This window comes from Mauremys reevesii, linkage group 8, assembly GCF_016161935.1.
Source record: "Mauremys reevesii isolate NIE-2019 linkage group 8, ASM1616193v1, whole genome shotgun sequence".
NCBI lineage: Eukaryota > Metazoa > Chordata > Testudines > Geoemydidae > Mauremys > Mauremys reevesii.
In genome coordinates this window covers 45621925-45640889 of record NC_052630.1, presented here as the reverse complement: position 1 = coordinate 45640889, position 18965 = coordinate 45621925, and the positions used below count along the sequence as shown (strand labels likewise).

The 18965-nt window shown below is 45.3% G+C and overlaps 2 protein-coding genes across 2 annotated transcripts; both read right to left on the bottom strand.

Annotated features, from left to right (window-relative positions):
- Nucleotides 1–551: 551 nt before the first annotated feature.
- Nucleotides 552–10014, bottom strand: LOC120370288 (maestro heat-like repeat-containing protein family member 2B). The gene is made up of 6 exons (XM_039484736.1): nt 9836–10014; nt 8440–8633; nt 4099–4236; nt 3782–3893; nt 1938–2084; nt 552–776 (listed from the first exon to the last, which is right to left on the bottom strand). Exons 2-6 carry the CDS (start codon nt 8511–8513, stop codon nt 552–554), a joined length of 696 nt encoding a protein of 231 aa, XP_039340670.1. The 5' UTR covers nt 8514–8633; nt 9836–10014.
- Nucleotides 10015–11339: 1325 nt separating this feature from the next.
- LOC120370287 (maestro heat-like repeat-containing protein family member 2B) lies at nt 11340–16528 on the bottom strand. Its single transcript, XM_039484735.1, has 4 exons — nt 16477–16528; nt 14597–14709; nt 13638–13790; nt 11340–11528 (listed from the first exon to the last, which is right to left on the bottom strand). The coding sequence occupies exons 2-4, from the start codon at nt 14699–14701 to the stop codon at nt 11340–11342; spliced, it is 447 nt and encodes a 148-aa protein (XP_039340669.1). The 5' UTR covers nt 14702–14709; nt 16477–16528.
- Nucleotides 16529–18965: the final 2437 nt, after the last annotated feature.

The window sequence follows — 18965 nt, the reverse complement described above, 5'->3', positions numbered from 1 at the left end:
TCCAACCCTATGATTCTAAGACCCTGGGAGTCCAGGCTTTCAAATTTGCAACTCCTGGCACCTCTAGCTCCCAGAGTTTCCTGGGTTCACAGGATAGTCTGAGTGCAGACTGCCCTGGGCTAAGGCTTCCAACAGAGCTAGGTTGAGAATAGTAATTTGTTTCAAAAGGAGTTTTGAAGTTTGGGGAGAGGGGTTCCCACAAATAGGAACAAACCCAAAATTTGAAATCTCAAAATTTCTGCAATACAGAATTATCATTCCAACCCTCTCACATAAAAATGGTATAGAGCAGGCACAACACTCTCTATTGCACTCTGTAACCCCTTTCATGGTTATCTAGCTACCTAATCTAGTATTCAGACTTCCTTTGAGGTTCCCAGTGGCAATCAAGAAGAACAGAAGGGTGAGACTGTTGGAGCAGGGATGTCATCCCCATCCTCCTAATGTTCTCCTCCTCCGTGAAACACCTCCCTTCCTGGGGCCTAAAGTCTCTGCACTCTGACATGAGCAATGCCCAGGAGTCCACATCACACATCGTAAATCGAGTCTAATCAAGATCGGTTGAACTGGATTTGAGAGTTCTGTTCACATACATCGCCAAAGAAGGTCTGGATCTGTTGGGTGAGTTCTTTGAAGGAAGAACTAATGTCCTTCTCTTTCAGCTCCTTCAGGACTTTGGCCAGTGCTTTCATGCTCTCGCCAATGACTTCAGAACTCAAAGTGTCATGTAAGGCCTTGATCAGTATGTCCAGAAGAAACTTCTTGTGCTTTTTCACCTGTACAATATATTACATTAAAGAACACTTATCGCTGATCACACTCATAATAAAAGTTTTCTTTAGCAGTTATGAAGCTGTGGGAATTTCATCAACCCTCTCTTCCCCCAGAGACCTATAGCTATATTTCAGACCAGGTGCTAGCTACAATGAGCCAAACTCGGTGCCATAATACACCTGTGTAATCCTATTATTAGATTTCTAGTTACTTAGATTCCGAGGCCAAAAGGGACCATTGTGATTATCCGGTCTGACCTCCTGCATAACATAGAACTTCTCCGAAATAGTCTCTGAACTAGAGTATCTCTTTAGAAAACATCCAATCTTGATTTTAAAATTGCTAGTGACCAAAATCCACCACAACCTTTGGTAAATTGTTCCAATGGTTAATTAAAATTACCATTAAAAATGTCTTATTCCCAGTCTGAATTAATCTAGCCTTTTTCCCCATTGAATCTTGTTATACCATTGTTTGCTAATGTGAAGAACCCATTATCAAAATTTATTCCCATGTGAGTAGTTATAGACTGCCCTCAAGTCACTCCTTAACCTTCTCTTCGTAAAGCTAAATAGATTGAGCTCCTTGAGTCTATCACTAAAGGTATATTTTCCAACTTTGATAATTCTTGTGACTCTTCTCTGAATCCTCTCTAATTTATCAGCATCCTTCTTGAATTGTGGACACCTGATCTGGACACAGTATTCCAGCAGCGCTCACATGCATGCCATATTCAGAGGGAAAATAACTTCTTTACTTTTCTTCAAGATTCCTCTGTTTATGCCTTCAATGATCATTTCAGCCCATTTGGCCACAACTTCGCATTGGGAGCTTACGTTCAACCGATTATCTGCCATGACTCAAGTGTTTTTTTCAGCGTCATTGCTTCCTGGTATAAAGTTTCCATCCTGTAAGTATGGCCTGCATTTTTTGTTCCTAGATGTATACATTTACATATGGTCATATTAAAGTGCACATTGTTTGCTTATGCCCAGTTTACCAAAGGATCCAGCTTGCTCTGTATTGACTGCAAAGAGGTTACTAGGGTATGGGAGAGAGCAGAATTTGGCCTAGTGCATTGTGTGCAGCCTCTGTAAACTCTGAACAATTATTTCCCTTGGTTTCTCTACATATGTTGCATCCTATTCAGTAATCTCTCATACCTTCACAGGCGCCCCATCGACTATATTTCCCAGGCCTCTTACAGCCATCTGACGGACAATGCTGTTTCTATCCTGTGACCTTTCTTCCAAGATGCGTAAGACAATCTTAAGCAACTTCTTCTCCCTGAGCATGGGATCACTCATTAGCTGAAATAAAATCAACATGTCCATTAGACCCAATATGATCATTAAGATTGGGAATAGAATTTGAGCAGACATGGAATACACGAAAACAAGGAGTCCTCCTACAGCCACAATCTTGTAGATACAGACTAATATGGCTACCCTCTGATACTTGGCACATAACAGGTAATTTTATCATTCCACACAAATGAGAAATGTCTTAAAAACATGGAGCCTTCCTTTGGGCACTATAATAGGGATCCACTCACCTTTGAGAGCCTCTAGTGGCTAGGTCTGGTACCACAGTCCTTTCTCACCCCTGGTACACCCTGCTAGCCGACCTCAGTGAGTCTTCTGTGGCTCAGGCCTCTGGCTAAGTCCCAAAGGCTAAATAAACCCTTCTGGGCTAGTCAAGAACAGTCCCATTGCCCTCACTAGGTCTCCAGCCCCAACTCTGGGTCCTTGAAATTCTGCCCTTTGTTCAACTCTCCGTAAGCATTGTCCCCTTCCTGGGGCTTATGCCACTGTAAGTGGTAGGGGAACCAGGGCCTGCCCATAACTCTGGCTTCCAAACCATGGACCCTGTAAACAGTAGCTAGGTACCGCTTGATTTCAGTTCATTGTTGCTTCTTCCTACCGCCACTTTTAGCTTCACCCTCACCTCAAGGTTCAAGTTCTTAAGGACTCTCTTCCTGCAAACCCAACTTACAAATGCTGCCAGAATCAAACTCTGGCAATCCCCTGAATTTCTGCAGCCAGAGAGCAGCACCCTTTCTTGCCCCTCCAGTTCCTGGCAGGAACTGACCTGCTAAGGCCCTGCAGCATCTTTTAGCTGAGCTTGATGGGCTCTGATTGGCTGCTTTCATGAGGCCTCTCTAGACAGCCCCAGATTTGTGGCTCTTTTCCTGGGGCAGGGGGCAGTAGGACCATGAGGCCTCTTGTAAGGAGCCTCAAAGCCCAGGAACAGCCCATCCCAGGCACAGATCGATTGTTTTTCTTAGAACCAGATGAGCCCCTAAGATAGTTACTTAGCGTAAGTGGGAAATATGATGCAGATGTTAGAGGAGGGCTGTAGAAAGGAGGATGGTCCAGCAGTTATCACACTAGCCTAGGACTTGGGAGACCCAGCTTCAATTTCCTGCTCCTCAAAGACTTCCTGGGTGACCTTGGGCAAACCACTTAGCCCTTCTGCGCATCAGCTCCCTGCCTGTAAAATAGGAATAAAAGTGCTTCCCTACCTCCCAGGAGTGTTGTGGGGACACATACATACATTAATGAGTTTTGAGGTCCTCAGATACTACAGTCATGAGAACCTACAATAGTTGTGAATGTATTTGTATGTTGCTTGTTTTATAGTATTAGGACACTAGGTTCATTCCGAAGATCTGCTGAGCGAAACCAAAATCAGGAGCTGTTGGTTAGTATCAGCACTAGGACTTGGCAGAAGAGGTCCAGTACTTCAAACTCTGTCTGTATCTCTCTCATCCAGCGCCTGTGGTTGTGTAGCTAGTATAGGCAATGGCAGCAATACAAATATCAGAGAGAGAATGACTCCGAAAGGTAGAATGAAGCTCCTTGTCAGGTTTCCATATAAAGGGGGACCCAGTCTACTATCTAAAATGACAGTTACTCCTATGAACTGAACTGTACAACTCCCTAAAAGAAAGGCAAACAGACAATTGTCTAATGGTGAAACTGCTCTTCGGAGCCCTGTGTCTTACCTGGGCAAGGAAAGCTGTGCTGGTGACTCGGAAGTTTTCCATTGGGGAATTCACCCAGGGGAGGAGGCTCTGGATGATCTCAGGTGTTACTAGTCCAGATCTTAGCAGAACACTGGAAGGCAAAAGAAACCGCTTATGGGGTCGATTGCACACTTCAAAAACTCAGCTGCTCTGAGCAGACAGCTCTGATATCTATGGGTGAGAGATGTGTGTTTCCACCCAGGGCGCCCCACAAAGCTATAAACTGGAGGTTCCTCTCAGCCACTCTATTTGCTACTGATTCCCAAGGATAAAATGATGCCTCCAAGATCTCTTACCTCACCAGCAGGCACACTCCCTCATGGTGAGTCTGGGGGTTTTCAAGCAGAATCCATGCTTTCTGCTTCCCAAGCACTCTCACCAGTCTCTCATTCCCAACTTTGAAAAGCAGAGATTCTAACGCTTGGACAGAAAACCTGGGGAAAGAGAGGCACAGAACTGCAGCAATCAGTAGAAAGGTGCAGCCTGAACAGAGTCAGGAAGTCCAGGTTACTTGTCAGGTCTGCTGTTCATTGTCAGTTCATCCATTGGCAATATCCTGGATACCAGTGTCCCTGGAAGGACTTGATGCCAGGAGGTAAGTTTCTATCTCATACATCTCATATAACTAGTTTTGCTAGGGACAAAATTTTGCAGTCATTTTTCACTTTCTGCAAGGAGTATGGGCACTAGCAGAGTACAAGGATATAGAAAAGATACATGATCAGGACCCAAAAACTGGGGGCATAGAGTGTGGTGATCACTAGTGGATATTTTTGGGGTCGTATCTCCAGATATGATGTGACAGAGTGCTGAGGGTTTGCACTTGAGTCAGCACTCTGGTCACTATTAGTACTAATTCAGTTCCTTACAGAAAGCCTAATTGGACAGAGGTGTAGCTGATTACGAGGTCAGATTGGGGCTAGTGAGTCAAGGAACCAATCATTCCATTAACAGGGAAACTGTATAAAAGGACATGTGCAGGAGCCCTTTGAGGGGAACAGACAGAGAAAGAAACTTGGGTGACCAGACATCCCGATATTTGGGGCTTCATCTTATACATGTGCCTATTACTCCCAACTCCCTGTCCTGATTTTTCCACACTTTCTGTTTCTCTTTGGGTGACCAGACAGCAAGACAAAAAGCTGGGAGAGCCTGACAAACTGAGCTCTCTGAGTGGAAACAGCTTACCCCCCATTTTGGAGAAGAGTTTAGAAAGTTGAGATACAAGATAAAAAGGTGCTATGTATTGGTAGGGGGATTAAATAGACTACACGTTGGTGTTTATAAGCAAGAAAGTCTCAACGTGGTCTGCGTTTGTAGAAGGTGTGGGGTTGCAACACCCCTCTCTGTCACAGCAGGTGGCTCATCAGGGATTTCCCTGTTATCTATGCAAATGGAGAGCCTGCTGGAGAAGCCGGGGTAGAGGTTTGGCAGTCTGGGTGATGGAGGGAACACACTGAAATGAGTGGTGAAGCAGCAAAGAGAAGTATAGAACAGGGGTTCTCAACCTTTCTGTTTCTGAGCCTCCTCTCACCTCAACAAGCTATAAATACTCCATGGCCCAGTCCCAGATCTGAACTGCCAGGCATCAGTTTGGGGCTCCTGGCTCTGGATTTTAACTCCACAGGGTGCAGCAGCTCGGGGCTTTAGTGCAGGTGCTGGGCTCAGAGCTTCAGCTTTCTGCCCTAAGCCCCAGCTAGTCTACTGCCAGCCCTGCTTGGCAGACCCCCTAAAACTGGCTGGTGTAGAAGACCCCACCAACTTTCCAACAATCCCACCAGGCAGAAAAACAGCCTTTGCTTGCCTGGTAGGTTTAACAGCAAAAGAGCCTTCAGGAATTTATACGGGAGCAAGCCCAGGTCTGGCAACAACTCCCCCAAAGTCTGGCGAGTCCTGTGACAGGAAATGGAAACCAGGCACAGGAGATCAGACTCTGTAAAATGGGACCTGCGAACAACCCTGATCTGGTTTTGGTTACTCTTAAAGGAGCAGCGGTGAGACCTCATAGGGACAGAACAATGTGGGCCTTTCGACTGACACCCCATTTAACTGGGGAAGCACATATATGGCTCTTAGTGATTAGCGGGCAAGAGATTAGGACGTGATTAAGGCAGCCATGCTGGATGAGGTGGGGCCTGTCCACAGAAAACTACTGCCAGAAATGGAGAGTTGAAAGATGGATTGAGGGATTATGCCTCTGTGCATTTGGATAGAAATTGAAAGATTGCGCCACTCACTGGTAAGGCCAGGTACTCAAACTGGGGGGGAGATCATGGACTGCATGATTCTGACGTTTCTTCAGAGTTTCCTGAGCATACCTGAGTATAGGTTATCCCAGAGGTAGGATCAAAACTGAATATGTACATGGGGACAATACATTTTGCCCAATGGCAGAGGTGACTCTGGAAATCAAGGGAAGTTTAGGCAGAAACATGTAGGGGTAGTGGATGGATTGCCCCACTGCCTTCTCCTGGGCATGGACTGGGATCCCTTTCTGACAGGGACACCAAGGCATGTGTGGAGGCCCAGGAGGGTGGAAGTAAAACCTGCAGGGCCAGGTAAAGAGGAAATATATGTAAAGGGGCTGGAGGAACCTAGACACAAAAGTACAAGCCACAGAGAAGGTGAGGATGGAGAAGTCCCCTGAGAGACAAGCGGGAGGAGAAAGAAAACAAAAGTCAAGAGTAAAGATGACTTAAGATCATCCATTGGGGTCAAACAGTCAGAGCCCTTACCACCAGGATCTCAGGAGCAGGCATCCCTAGAACACTTTGGAGGGACTCAGAGCAGTCTGTGTTCATGGAAGAGGCTGGGGCACAGCATACCACCCCGTCACATAAAGGTATCTAAAATGGGCCTCATGATAGGCCAACAGCATGAGCAGAATATACACTTGTGTCTGCAACACCAGAATTCACATAGCTAGGTACCCATCCATGGGAATAAATTCAAGTTTTGTGGACAAAACTTAGGCACCCATGCTTGAAAACCTGAGTCACTGTGGCCACCGCATAAGATCAGCCTTACTGAGTCAGTCCAATGGTCCATCTAGTCCAGTATACTGTCTTCCAACAGTGGTCAATGCCAGCTTCTTCAGAAGAAATGAACAGAACAGGGCAATCATGAAGTGATCCAATCTCTGTTGTCCAGACTCAGCTTCTGGTGGTCAGAGGCCTAAGGACACCCAGAGCTTGGGGTTGCATCCCTGACCATCTTGCCTAATAGCCGCTGATGGACCTGTCCTCCATGAACTTATCTAATTCTTTTTTTAAACCCAGTTATACTTTTGGCCTTCACACCATCCCTTGGCAATGAGTTCCACAGGTTGACCATGTGTTGTGTGAAGTCGTACTTCCTTATGTTTATTTTATACTCGCTGCCCATCCGTGAACAGAGTTTAGATCCTGGTTTCCTAGGAAAAGTCAGAGACATTATAAAACCAGGAAGTCTGTAATTTGAGCACCTTGTTGGCATGGAGTAAAGAAACACAACAATAATAGAAACTGTTGTGAGATTGGTGGGAAATGTACATTAATGGGCTACCAGAGTTGAAGCCCACTGATGACTCAGGAATATCTTAGTGTTAACTGGTGAGGGGCACAGAGTGGGTGCTGAGGGGTGTGGTATGTACATTCTAGTTCACTAAAAGATTGCCATATGAGTCTCAAATAAAAGCTCATGTCACCAATATCATTGTGAAACACAACTACAGATGCTGTGTAAAGAGCCATGTCTATGCATTGAAAATTACATTCTTATGATCTGTGTCTAGGACTAGTCACCAGGAAAGGTGAAAATGGTTTTCTTTCGGGCAAGAAATGTTTCTCCATCTGTTTGTTTACATGTAAATTAAGCATGTAGGGTACACATTCGGTTCAGAAGGACTGTGAGAACTTCAAAGAAAGAAAAGTAACAGGAAGGTGGGGACCCAATTTTGGGGTACACCTCAAAGGTTTGCTCTAGTATATTTGGGGGACAAAGAAGACACCCTGGCATCTTTCACTTAGGAAGTAGATGGACAGCGAGACAGACAGCGGGGTCGCTATCAGGCTTGGTTGAGAACGTTGAGTGAGAAACATCTTTAGACAGGTTAACCTGTTGGTTAAGTTTAGTCTCTAGGAGCATGTTATGATTTCATTATACATGTAACCATTTTTGGCTTGCATTCTTACTCACTATCACTGGAATCTCTGTTCTTTGATCATCTCTGCTCTTGTTTGCACTATAAATATATCTAAGTGCTGTGTGTTTTGCATTATAGAGTATAAGTAATAAAGTATAGAGTCTAAAGTAGAAGTAATAAACTGGTGTGTACTGTTCCATTGGGAACAGCAGGCCTGGTAATTCTGTGAGTGTTCAGTGGATAAAGGTCTGGACACTATACGGAATGGTCAGAAGACTCGGGGGTTGGTGTGTGCCTATCATTAACCTGTACAAAGAGACGGGGGTCTGAGGAGGCCTGGATGGCAGTGCTTGTTTTGCCAGAGCCTAGTGATTTTAGGGAACTGACCCACAGCAGACACAGACAAGACTTCCTCACTCTAAGGGCAGGCGATAGTAAGGTGCCTCATAACCCTGGAAATTCCTGGGGAGTGTCACACAACTCTATTGGAATTCTCTTTGTTTCTCTGCCTTACCAGCAAGGGTTGCCCTCAGTATGTTGTCGGTCTTTTCGGAATAGTCTCCGGCTTCTTATCACTGGCAAAGGCATCTTTTGTCCTAAGGTTCGGCTGACCTGCTGCAGGAGAACAGGAAACAGCTCTGGGAGCAGCTCCTGCACAGCTTCGCTTGACTGCAGTGATGACACCACCTCAAAGATGGCACATGTTGCCTGAAAGGAGAGCATGGTAAAGAATGAGATCTCCTCCCAACACCAAAAAAAAAAAAAAAAGCAAACAGGATGTTAGGAATCATTAAAAAGGGGATAGAGAATAAGACTGAGAATATATTATTGCCCTTATATAAATCCATGGTACGCCCACATCTCGAATACTGTGTACAGATGTGGTCTCCTCACCTCAAAAAAGATATTCTAGCACTAGAAAAGGTTCAGAAAAGAGCAACTAAAATGATTAGGGGTTTAGAGAAGGTCCCATATGAGGAAAGATTAAAGAGGCTAGGACTCTTCAGTTTGGAAAAGAGAAGACTAAGGGGGGACATGAGAGAGGTATATAAAATCATGAGTGATGTTGAGAAAGTGGATAAGGAAAAGTTATTTACTTATTCCCATAATACAAGAACTAGGGGTCACCAAATGAAATTAATAGGCAGCAGGTTTAAAACAAATAAAAGGAAGTTCTTCTTCACGCAGCACACAGTCAACTTGTGGAACTCCTTACCTGAGGAGGTTGTGAAGGCTAGGACTATAACAATGTTTAAAAGGGGACTGGATAAATTCATGGTGGCTAAGTCCATAAATGGCTATTAGCCAGGATGGGTAAGAATGGTGTCCCTAGCCTCTGTTCGTCAGAGGATGGAGATGGATGGCAGGAGAGAGATCACTTGATCATTGCCTGTTAGGTTCACTCCCTCAGGGGCACCTGGCATTGGCCACTGTCGGTAGACACATACTGGGCTAGATGGACCTTTGGTCTGACCCGGTACGGCCTTTCTTATGTTCTTATGTTCATCACACCCTCTCTCCCCTTCTGATATCTGCTGTACTGAATTCTCACTTCTGCCAGTAACTTGAATGACTGCGAGCAACTCCTTAACTCGTGGCTCAGTTTCCCACATCTATAAAAATGTGTATGACCTACCAAGGCATGTTGTGAGTCCTCAGGAATATTTGCAAAGCACTGTGAGAAACCTGGTTCAAAGACTTTCTAATTGCCAGATATTATTAAGTAAATCAGCCACGTACTCTAAACCTGCCATATTTGTTCCACAGACAGCAGAGCTGGACTCAGGGAAACAGTACATCAGAGGAGAAGTGCCCACACAGCAATATTCTACCACACTTCTAGCTTTCCAGCAGCAGGATTGTCACAGGGCAGAGGAAAGCCTGAAAGGCGTGTCTGTCATCTAACTTACTGAGAGAGGTTCAGCAGCTGCCAAATGCCTGTCAGTTTCAGTCTCTGAGGTGACGCTTCCTTCTTGGCTTGTTGAAGTCTTTATTTTTTCTATTAGGACCTGTAGGACTTGAGTGGCAAGCAAGGGGTCTCCCCCCAGAGATCTCCACAGCTCAGTGGTGTCACTGCAATTTAATAGAAGTTACATGTGACCCCTGGACTCTTTTGTGGCTCAGATTGAATGCGTCCTATTTAAGTAAAGACCAAATGTTCTCCTTGCCTATGAGGAGAAAGTTAGAGTACTGTCCTCCTTTAACGCTCCTCCTGTTTAAATATTGAGTTTCCAGTTACAGAACTAGGTTAAGTGACCTAGTCTTACTGCAGCCTAACCATTAATACTAGACTTCAGAACGACAGAACACAGAGCGCCAACTTCAGTTCCTATTTTCCCACTTCCCAGTAAATATGGACTCATGAGCATGTGGCTCCCAAAGATCCAGGGTTTGGAAGGCAAGTTGATGAAAGAAAAGCCACATTCCTACTAACTGGACATACAATTATGAGAATGAATATTCATGGCCATCCTAGGTCCCCTTCACAAATGGTGTCCCTACACTCTGTTTGCCAGAAGCTGACTGGGCAACAGGGGATGGGTCACTTGACAGTTACCTGCTCTGTTCATTCCTCTGGGGCATGTGGCACTGGCCACTGTCGGAAGACAGGATACTGGGCTAGATGGACCTTTGGTCTGACCCACTATGGCCGTTCTTATGGTCTTAGATTCCAACACGGATAACTGATAACTCAGTTAGGGATCTTTAAATGAAATGATGGATCTGCTTCCAGTCCAGTTTTAAGTCCCAAGGATGGCAACTCTATTCTAGCAGCCACACCTCACTGATACCAAGCGCGGTCTGATGACAATATTGGCCCTATTCTTTGTAATCAGCCAGGATTGGACTTGAAGCTGTCATGCTACCAGGAAACCAACAGCCACTGCTAATTTCCAAAGTGAGGTCAATTCAGGTGTCTAGAGAGCCAGGCCGGTTCCAGGCACCAGCCCAGCAAGCAGCTGCTTGGGGCGGCCAATGGTGAGGGGCGGCACGCCTGTCTTTAGGTACTGGCGGCTGGTCCTCACTCCTTCTCGGAGCGAAGGACCAGCCGCCGAATTGCTGCCGAAGACTGAAGCGGCGGTGGTAGAGCTGCAGATCGTGATCACAGCTCTTTTTTCCCCCCCTTTTTTGCTGCTTGGGGCAGCAAAAGCCCTGGAGCCAGCCCTGCTAGAGAAGTAGATGTTTCCAACAATACACTCCAGTTATACCAGTAAAGTTAGGTCTTTAGGATGTCAAAGCAGTTATGAAATAATTGAAACAGAATGACACTTAATTTCTCTCCACACCCCACCTTAATATGCTCTTGACCTTCCTGGAGAAAGACCCAGGCTAGTAACCGTCAGGAATTATCCCAAAATGTCTGCTGCTTAAATAAAGCCCTACATCTCCCACTACAGCTGTGGGATCCATGTTTTACCAAGATGAATGCAATCGGTAGTGGTATATACCTGTCCATCGGCAGATGTTTTCTGAGGAGGCTGAGATCACTGCTTCTAGGTGATGGTGAGCTAGAATGGACACTGCCTCCAGCAGGGACTGCCTCAAGATGCCCTCCTGGATAGTAGGCATGTGGCTATATATTATATTCAGGATAGCTGGCACCTGCAAGGAACAAAACCAGAAAGAAATGTCCCTTTTTCTTTCTCTCCATTCATTCTACAGAATCAAAACCTTTATTTAGCCATTTGCTGCTTTTTTAGAAATTCCGCAAGAAACAAACGTTCAAATATGTCTGTGTAACTTTAACCCACAACAATTGCCCACACTTGGCTGTAAAAATTAACACTGACACACAAACATATAGCGAAACCCCGCTATAACACAATGATCGGGGTCCAAACAATTGGATCGCGCTAAATGCGGGGTCGCAGTATAGGGGGGTCTACCATTTCAAGCTGGTCAGTTTCAAGCCGGTCGATTTCTCTTGGGCAGAAAACTTCTTTCATTTGCGAACTGCCCACAGCAGTAACTGAAAGGGTGGAGCTCCAGCAGCAGGGGCTCTCAGCCATGCAGTGAGAGAGGGAAACACTTGGGGAGAGCGTGCAACGGGCTGAGGAAGAGCGAGGAGCAGCCGGGAAGAGAGTGGCTCTTCTCTCCAAAAGGGTGAGCAGGGGCAGGTGGGAAGAGGCAGTGGGGAAGGCACATTCCATTTTTTGCTTTTTTTTTCCTTCGGGGGCGCTCCAGCCTCTCTCTCCCTCTCTCTCTCTTTTTTTTTCTCTTTTGCACTTCCGTGGCACACTGGTCACTTTATTTATTTATTTATTTATTTTGCGCTTCTGCGGCGCTCCAGCCGCTTTTTTCTTTTTTTTGGCCTGGGGCAGCCCCAGGCACCTTACAATCGCATTATAGCCAAATTCGTGTTATTGTGGGGCACATTATAGCGGGGTCAGGGGTGGCTCTAGCCATTTCGCCGCCCCAAGCACGGCAGCACACAGCGGGTGCTCTGCAGTCGCCAGTCCCGCAGCTCAGGATTTCCGCAGACGTGCCTGCAGAAGGTCCGCTGGTCCCGCGCCCGTGGACCTCCCGCAGGCATGCCTGCAGATGCTCCACCAAAGCTGCGGGACCAGAGGACCCTCTGCAGGCACGCCTGCGGAGGTCCACTAGCTGCCTGCCGCCTCCCGGCGACTGGCAGAGCACCCCCCTGCGGCATGCCGCCCCAAGCACGCGCTTGGTGTGCTGGGGCCTGGAACCGCCCCTGAGCGGGGTTTCCTGTACATACCAGATAATTTAATGTGGTGGTGCCCAGCTATGCATTAAATAAACCAGCTGACATGCACAAAAGAAGGCTTTGTTTGCCCAGATTTTGCAGGTGTGATTTAAGCAGCCAAATGCCACCATTTGCCTCGAAGGATGCACAATTCATAAACAACCACAAGCACAAAATATGCAAGTGCTTTAAACACAGTGTGCAAATGCCTGGGACTATGAACAGGTGACAACCTCTCATATTCATTCCTACCCCTTCACATCGTCAAAACACTGTAAAAACGTGGCAGTTCTGCTGCGAGGGTTCCCTGTCCTGAGGCCTTTCACCCGCCTTGATAGAAGATTTGTGGAGTGCTCCTTTCATCTAGCCCTAACGCACTGGGCTCCAGAATAAGGCATATAAATAGTGGATCCCAAAGACATGATAGTTTTCTCCCTCTCTCCTTCTATTCTTAAAGGGTATGTCTACACACCAAAAAAATCCCACAGCAGTGAGTTTCAGAGCTCAGGTCAACCTGGGCCTGAGGGGCTTGCACTATGTGGCTAAAAGTGTAGCTGTTCCTGCTCGGGCTGGAGCCCAGGCTCTGAAACCTGGCAAGAGGGTGGGTCTCAGAGACCAGGCTCCAGACTCACTGGGAATGACTACAGGGCTATTTTTATCCAGGTAGCCCTTAGCCATAGGCCTCCTAAGAACTGGATGCCTCCAAGTGTCAGTCATTCTGTCTTCTTGTCTTTTCCCCAGAGTCTATTTTTTCAAGCCTTTCTTCGCTGGATACTGTGGCAACAAGCCAGACAAATAAATAACCAACCATCTTCCTTTTCCCTTGGATTCTCTCTGTCTATTGCTATTGATTCTGCCATTGCCTAGATTAGGGTGGGAACAGAGATGGAATCGACTCTATGTCCGAGGGGGAGAAACAGCAAGATTTTTGTTCATTACACATGAGGGCAAAGATCTAAAAGCCTAGAGTTTAGGCAGAAAACCTCTCCAGTTTCCCGTTTTACCTGGTCCAGCATGGCATCTCCACACTCCTTTAGGATGATCTTCATCCACAGTCCAGCTGCCGTGACATAGGTGGGGCTGGCAGCCAGCATACCATCCACTGTGGCCTCAATAAAGTCTGTGGCCTGTTCCGGGGGAAAGTACTCACTAACAACCTGGGAACAAATCAAAAACAGGAGAGACTGCAATGATGTTTGGCTCCAGCACTTGTAAAAATAGAGGCCTAATCTCTCTATGGAAAAAGATCTATGCATCAGCAAATTGCATCCGACGAAGTGGGTATTCACCCACGAAAGCTCATGCTCCAATATGTCTGTTAGTCTATAAGGTGCCACAGGACTCTTTGCTGCTTTTACAGATCCAGACTAACACGGCTACCCCTCTGATTAATTAACAATTTGTTAATTAGTCTCATGTAATCCCTAGCCATTTGGGATTAAAATTCTCCATAGTCTATATACTACATTTTTGTATTCTACACTAATGAGATCAGGTTCGAGGAAAAGCCTCTGTTGCACAGTTAGCACAACATTGTACTGGATATGCAGGAGGTAAGTTTCCAGTCTGTATTCTCTTAGATACACTGCACCTTTATACAACATATAAAATTAAGTCAAGAGAGGCATGCACACAAATATAGGCTAAGGCAAACCCACAAGGTGACAGAATGAAGACTGGATGGGTTCTCAGCTTGATGTTCCACTAACAGAGTTTTTTCTCATGGATAGCTGGATGTGTGCGCATCTGCGTGTGCATTTTCATGGGCGTGCAACATTCTGTGGAATCTGGATTTACATGGCATTCATAGCACACATTATGAAAAGCATCTTGCTGGTTACTAGCAACGAATGCCCCGCGCCCACAGCTCGCCCAAGTATGGAAAGGCATCATGAATGCGTAAATGTAAAATGAACGGTGCCTGGTCACTAGAACATCCGCACAAGTTTTTTGAGTCAGTTACCCTGGCCATTTTGGAAGATGCCTGAAACAGAGCCTCGGGGTCCAGAGCTGCTGTTAGTTCTTCACGGAGACATCTCAGCTCTTCCTCCGCTGACCCCAGGTTCATGGGCTGGCCTGGAGTGGAGAAAAGGAGAAAAAGTACTGTAACGACTAATGAAACTGAACCTCTACTGCATGGATATTCATACAGGAGGATCCATGTGCTAGGCTGTTATCAGCATAGTGTAAAATCCTGGCTCCTTCAAAGTCAATGGCAAAACTCCTGTTGACTATAATGGAGTCGGGATTACACCCTACATGTCTGAAAGTTAACAGTAGTGGTATGTTATTGTGACTGATACAGGATTGACCAAGCACCATATTCAGCTTGGAGCAGCTTTCTGGGTGTGTCTGGTTTCAGTAGCATCTCTGCTCTCAGTATCTACATCTAATCTCACATTCAAGTACAACTCATGCAGGTAGATGTGACGTTCCAATGTAGAGGTGAATCCTCCACCAAACTCTCATTGTAAATGAGATGCGGCTGGACAAAACCTTTGGCAGGAAACCCAGGCTCATCCGTCACTTCTAAACAATGCTGGGATTTCTATGTTGTACACTCAAAGACTGGAGTTCCTTATTCTGTTTCCAAATCACCAACACTGTTTTTAGGACTGATTAATAATAATTAGAAATAGGGTGACCAGATGTCCTGATTTTATAGGGACAGTCCTGATTTTGGGGTCTTTTTCTTATATAGACTCCTATTACCCCCCACCCCCTGTCCCGATGTTTCACATTTGCTCTCTGGTCGCCCTAATTGGAAATGGCCTTAAATGATAACCAAGATCTATCCCATTAGGTGAAAAGAATATCCTACTCCAGGGGTTGGCAACCTTTCAGAAGTGCTGCGCCAAGTCTTCATTTATTCACTCAAATTTAAGGTTTCGCGTGCCAGTAAGACATTTTTACGTTTTGAGAAGGTCTCTTTCTAGAAGTCTATAATATATAACTAAACTATTGTTGTATGTAAAGTAAATAAGGCTTTTAAAATGTTTCAGAAGTTTCATTTAAAATTAAATTAAAATGCAGAGAGTCTCCCGGACTGGTGGCCAGGACCTGGGCAGTGTGAGTGCCACTGAAAATCAGCTCACGTGCCGCCTTCAGCACCCGTGCCATAGGTTGCCTACCCCTGTCCCACTCTTTCACAAAGGGGAAAATGGCCTACACTTACTCCAATAGCTTTGAATGCTCATGACAGAGGGCTACCGGAAGAACTTTTTGTTTAAAGAATTATTCCAGGAAACCCCTCCAATACAGCGAGTGGCAGGGTAAAGAGAATGAAAATGTTTAGTACCAAGGGCTTGTCTACATGGAGATAGTCAAGAAAGCTAATCCAAATTCATTTTCAAACTGCATTAGTTAAACTTCATTAAGCACCTCTGCAGACACACTTATTTAGAATTAAAGGTAGCCTTATTTCAGATTAGTTTAATTCATGTAATTCACTAAAATTAAGAAGGGCCATTTTAATTCAGAATCAGAGCATTCACACATGTTTAATGCCACTTTAAATTTACACCTTTAGTTCATTTGGATTAACTCCCCTCAGTGTCCCTGTGTAGAGAAGCCCTAAGGAACTGAGCAGTTATCTACCTGGTGCAGACCATTTATTATTTGTACAGTTCCCAGAAGTGTGCCACGCTCTTTACACATCATAATCGTCTCTTCTAATGAGCTATTTACAAGATGCCCACCACTCTGTTATCTAAGTGCCAACAGACAGGACAGAAAGAACTAGACAGGCAGAAAAATGGACATTACAACAGTGAAAGAAGGTGAAGAATTACTTATACCTGCTAATGGGGAAGAATTACTTATACCTGCTAAAGGTCTCCTCACCTTGTATACAGAGAAGGCAGCTGATACAGTCAACCACCCACTGACGAGATGTGGCCAGTGAATCACAGCTGTGTGGTGCTATTGCTCCAATCAGAGATCCAAACTGATTAAAAGTTTCCTGAGTCTAATTAAAAAAGAATGAAGAATGAATGTTCTCCAGCTGTACTAGACTTCACTTGGCATCTTTATTGTTGATACCCATCAGCTCTGTGTTTTGGGGGGACCAGGGCACAGGATCTAGCCTGTGTGACTCATGAAGGACACCCCCAACCTCCGTCTCTGTTTGAACCAAAACCGATCAGAGAAAAGGCTTGCAGAAAACAACGAAGGGTTTGGGGAGACACACCTAGACCCCTCCTGACAAGGGTGACAAGATTAAGACATCTCCATTTGCATACAGAATGAAGAACAGAAACAACTCCCCTAGCCTCATCTGCATGAAAGATGGAATAGAGATTAGCATAAAGAATGAAGAACAGAGAACTGCACTGAACTCTGGGACCAGAAAGCAGGGACGCATTGAATCATGGGAATCCCTGCTCCAGATGCTAATGAACCTACGCCTGCACACACTCAGCTCAGCAATTATCAGACCAATTCTAGTAATAAATCTTTGACTCATATCCCAGAATACTGAAGCAGCCTAGTTGCCTTGTGAGCTCCCCAGAAGAAAACAACACCCATAGCCAAGAGTTATCAGCTCCTATTGTCTAGCCTAAAGAAAACCCTTGAGCCATCAGTTTACCCATAAACAAATCTAGTGTTCTCCCTTGAACCATTGTATTTTCTCTACAAAACCCCCTACCTATGCCCAGGTAAGGGTTCTGATGTATAGACCCAAACTCTGCATCAGTTCCACTGGGATTTCATCTCCTGACTGATCGTGCTGGGGGCTCTGCCTGTCTCCAGCATTCAGGACCTTGAGCTATCACCACCACCTGGGAACCCCGACCAGTTCAACCCTCATGGAGTGGGTGAGATCCATCTCTCTCTCTGTTTTCTTTCCTACCTCATTTATTAACCTTTAAACTGTATCTTTTGTTTGTTGAGCCCTCCTGGTGTGTTTATCACTTTGATTCAATATATAACTGTTATGTTTCAGCTGTTTGTTTCTCTCTCTCTCTCTCTCTCTCTCAATTTTACTCTTTGTGTTTTAGCTTCCCCCATTTACTTTGCAGCAACACTTCCTGTACCTAAGCTAAAGATCCCTGTAGTGCCCCAAAATACTGTGGGGTTTGCTCATCAAGTGGGTTACTACCAGTACAATTGTAATGTGAAAGTGTGATAGGAATGTGTTAAACTTAAGGCACATAAGTGGTGGGGGGAGCAGCTGAAAGTGCTGCTTAACCCAGCCCACTGAATACAGGGACATATGAGGGGATCAGCTGGGGAGTGCTGATTGACTTGCTCTGCTAGTGTGTGTGCGCATGTCTGCCTAGTTCTAGTTATCAGCCCTGGGGAACCTAGGTCCTGCAGGAAAGCTCCATTGGGAGGGGACTTGTAGAAGGAAGTAGTAGAACACACAAGTGACATAAGCAGCACATTAATAGAATTACAGAACTGCCCCGCCCCATAAGAGTAACCCTAATTAATGAGCCTCCCCAAAGTAACGGGCACGTCTGGTAACATTGTGCCTCTGATTCCTATACTGAACTGGGTAACGCAGTACATACAAACGGATGGGGTCTAAATTAGCTGTTATCACTCAAGAAAGAGACCTCAGAATCATTGTGTACAGTTCTCTGAAAGCATCTGCTCCACATGCAGTCAAAAACGCTAACAACACATTAGGAACCATTAGGAAGGAGATCGATAATAAGGCAGTAAATATCATTATGCCACTATATAGATCTACAGTATCCCCACACCTTGAATACTGCGTGCAGTTTTGGTCGTCTCATCTCAAAAAAGATATGTTAGAATCAGAAGAAATACAATACAGAGAAGAGTAACAAAAAATATTAGGCGTATGGGACAACTTCTCGTACAAGGAGAGATTAAAAAGACAGGGACTTTTCAGCTAGGAAAAGAGACGACTAAGAGGGACTATGATAGAGATCTATAAAATCATGACTGGTGTAGAGAAAGTCAGTAAGGAAGTGTTATTTAGCCCTTCACATAACACAGGAACAAGGGGTCACCCAATGAAATTAATAGGCAGCAGGTTTAAAAAAAAAAAAAAGGAAGCATTTCTTCACACAATGCAGTCAACCTGTGGAACTCATTGCCAGGGAGATGTTGTGAAGACCAAAAGTATAACTGGGTTCAAAAAAGAATGAGATGAGTTCACGGAGGATAGGTCCATCACTGGCTATTAGCAACCCCTGATCTGAATGTCTCTAAACCTCTGACTGCCAGACGCTGGGGCTGTCCAACAGGGGATGGTTCACTTGACAATTGCCTTGTTCTGTTCATTCCCTCTGATGCATCTGGCACCCACCACTGTCAGAAGACAGGATACTGGGCTAGATGAACCATTCTTCTGGGGG

What these genes read in the sequence shown, in the direction of transcription:
- LOC120370287 (XM_039484735.1), bottom strand. Translation starts at nt 14,701, where the DNA reads ATGAACCTGGGGTCAGCGGAGGAAGAGCTGAGATGTCTCCGTGAAGAA. An exon ending in CATCTTCCAAAATGGCCAGG is followed by an intron (nt 13,791 to 14,596) that starts GTAACTGACTCA and finishes ATTTGTTCCCAG; the next exon opens with GTTGTTAGTGAGTACTTTCC. An exon ending in GAGATGCCATGCTGGACCAG is followed by an intron (nt 11,529 to 13,637) that starts GTAAAACGGGAA and finishes TGTTCCTTGCAG; the next exon opens with GTGCCAGCTATCCTGAATAT.
- LOC120370288 (XM_039484736.1), bottom strand. Translation starts at nt 8,513, where the DNA reads ATGCCTTTGCCAGTGATAAGAAGCCGGAGACTATTCCGAAAAGACCGA. An exon ending in ACTGAGGGCAACCCTTGCTG is followed by an intron (nt 4,237 to 8,439) that starts GTAAGGCAGAGA and finishes CTCTTTCCCCAG; the next exon opens with GTTTTCTGTCCAAGCGTTAG. An exon ending in GCACAGCTTTCCTTGCCCAG is followed by an intron (nt 2,085 to 3,781) that starts GTAAGACACAGG and finishes ATTTTATTTCAG; the next exon opens with CTAATGAGTGATCCCATGCT.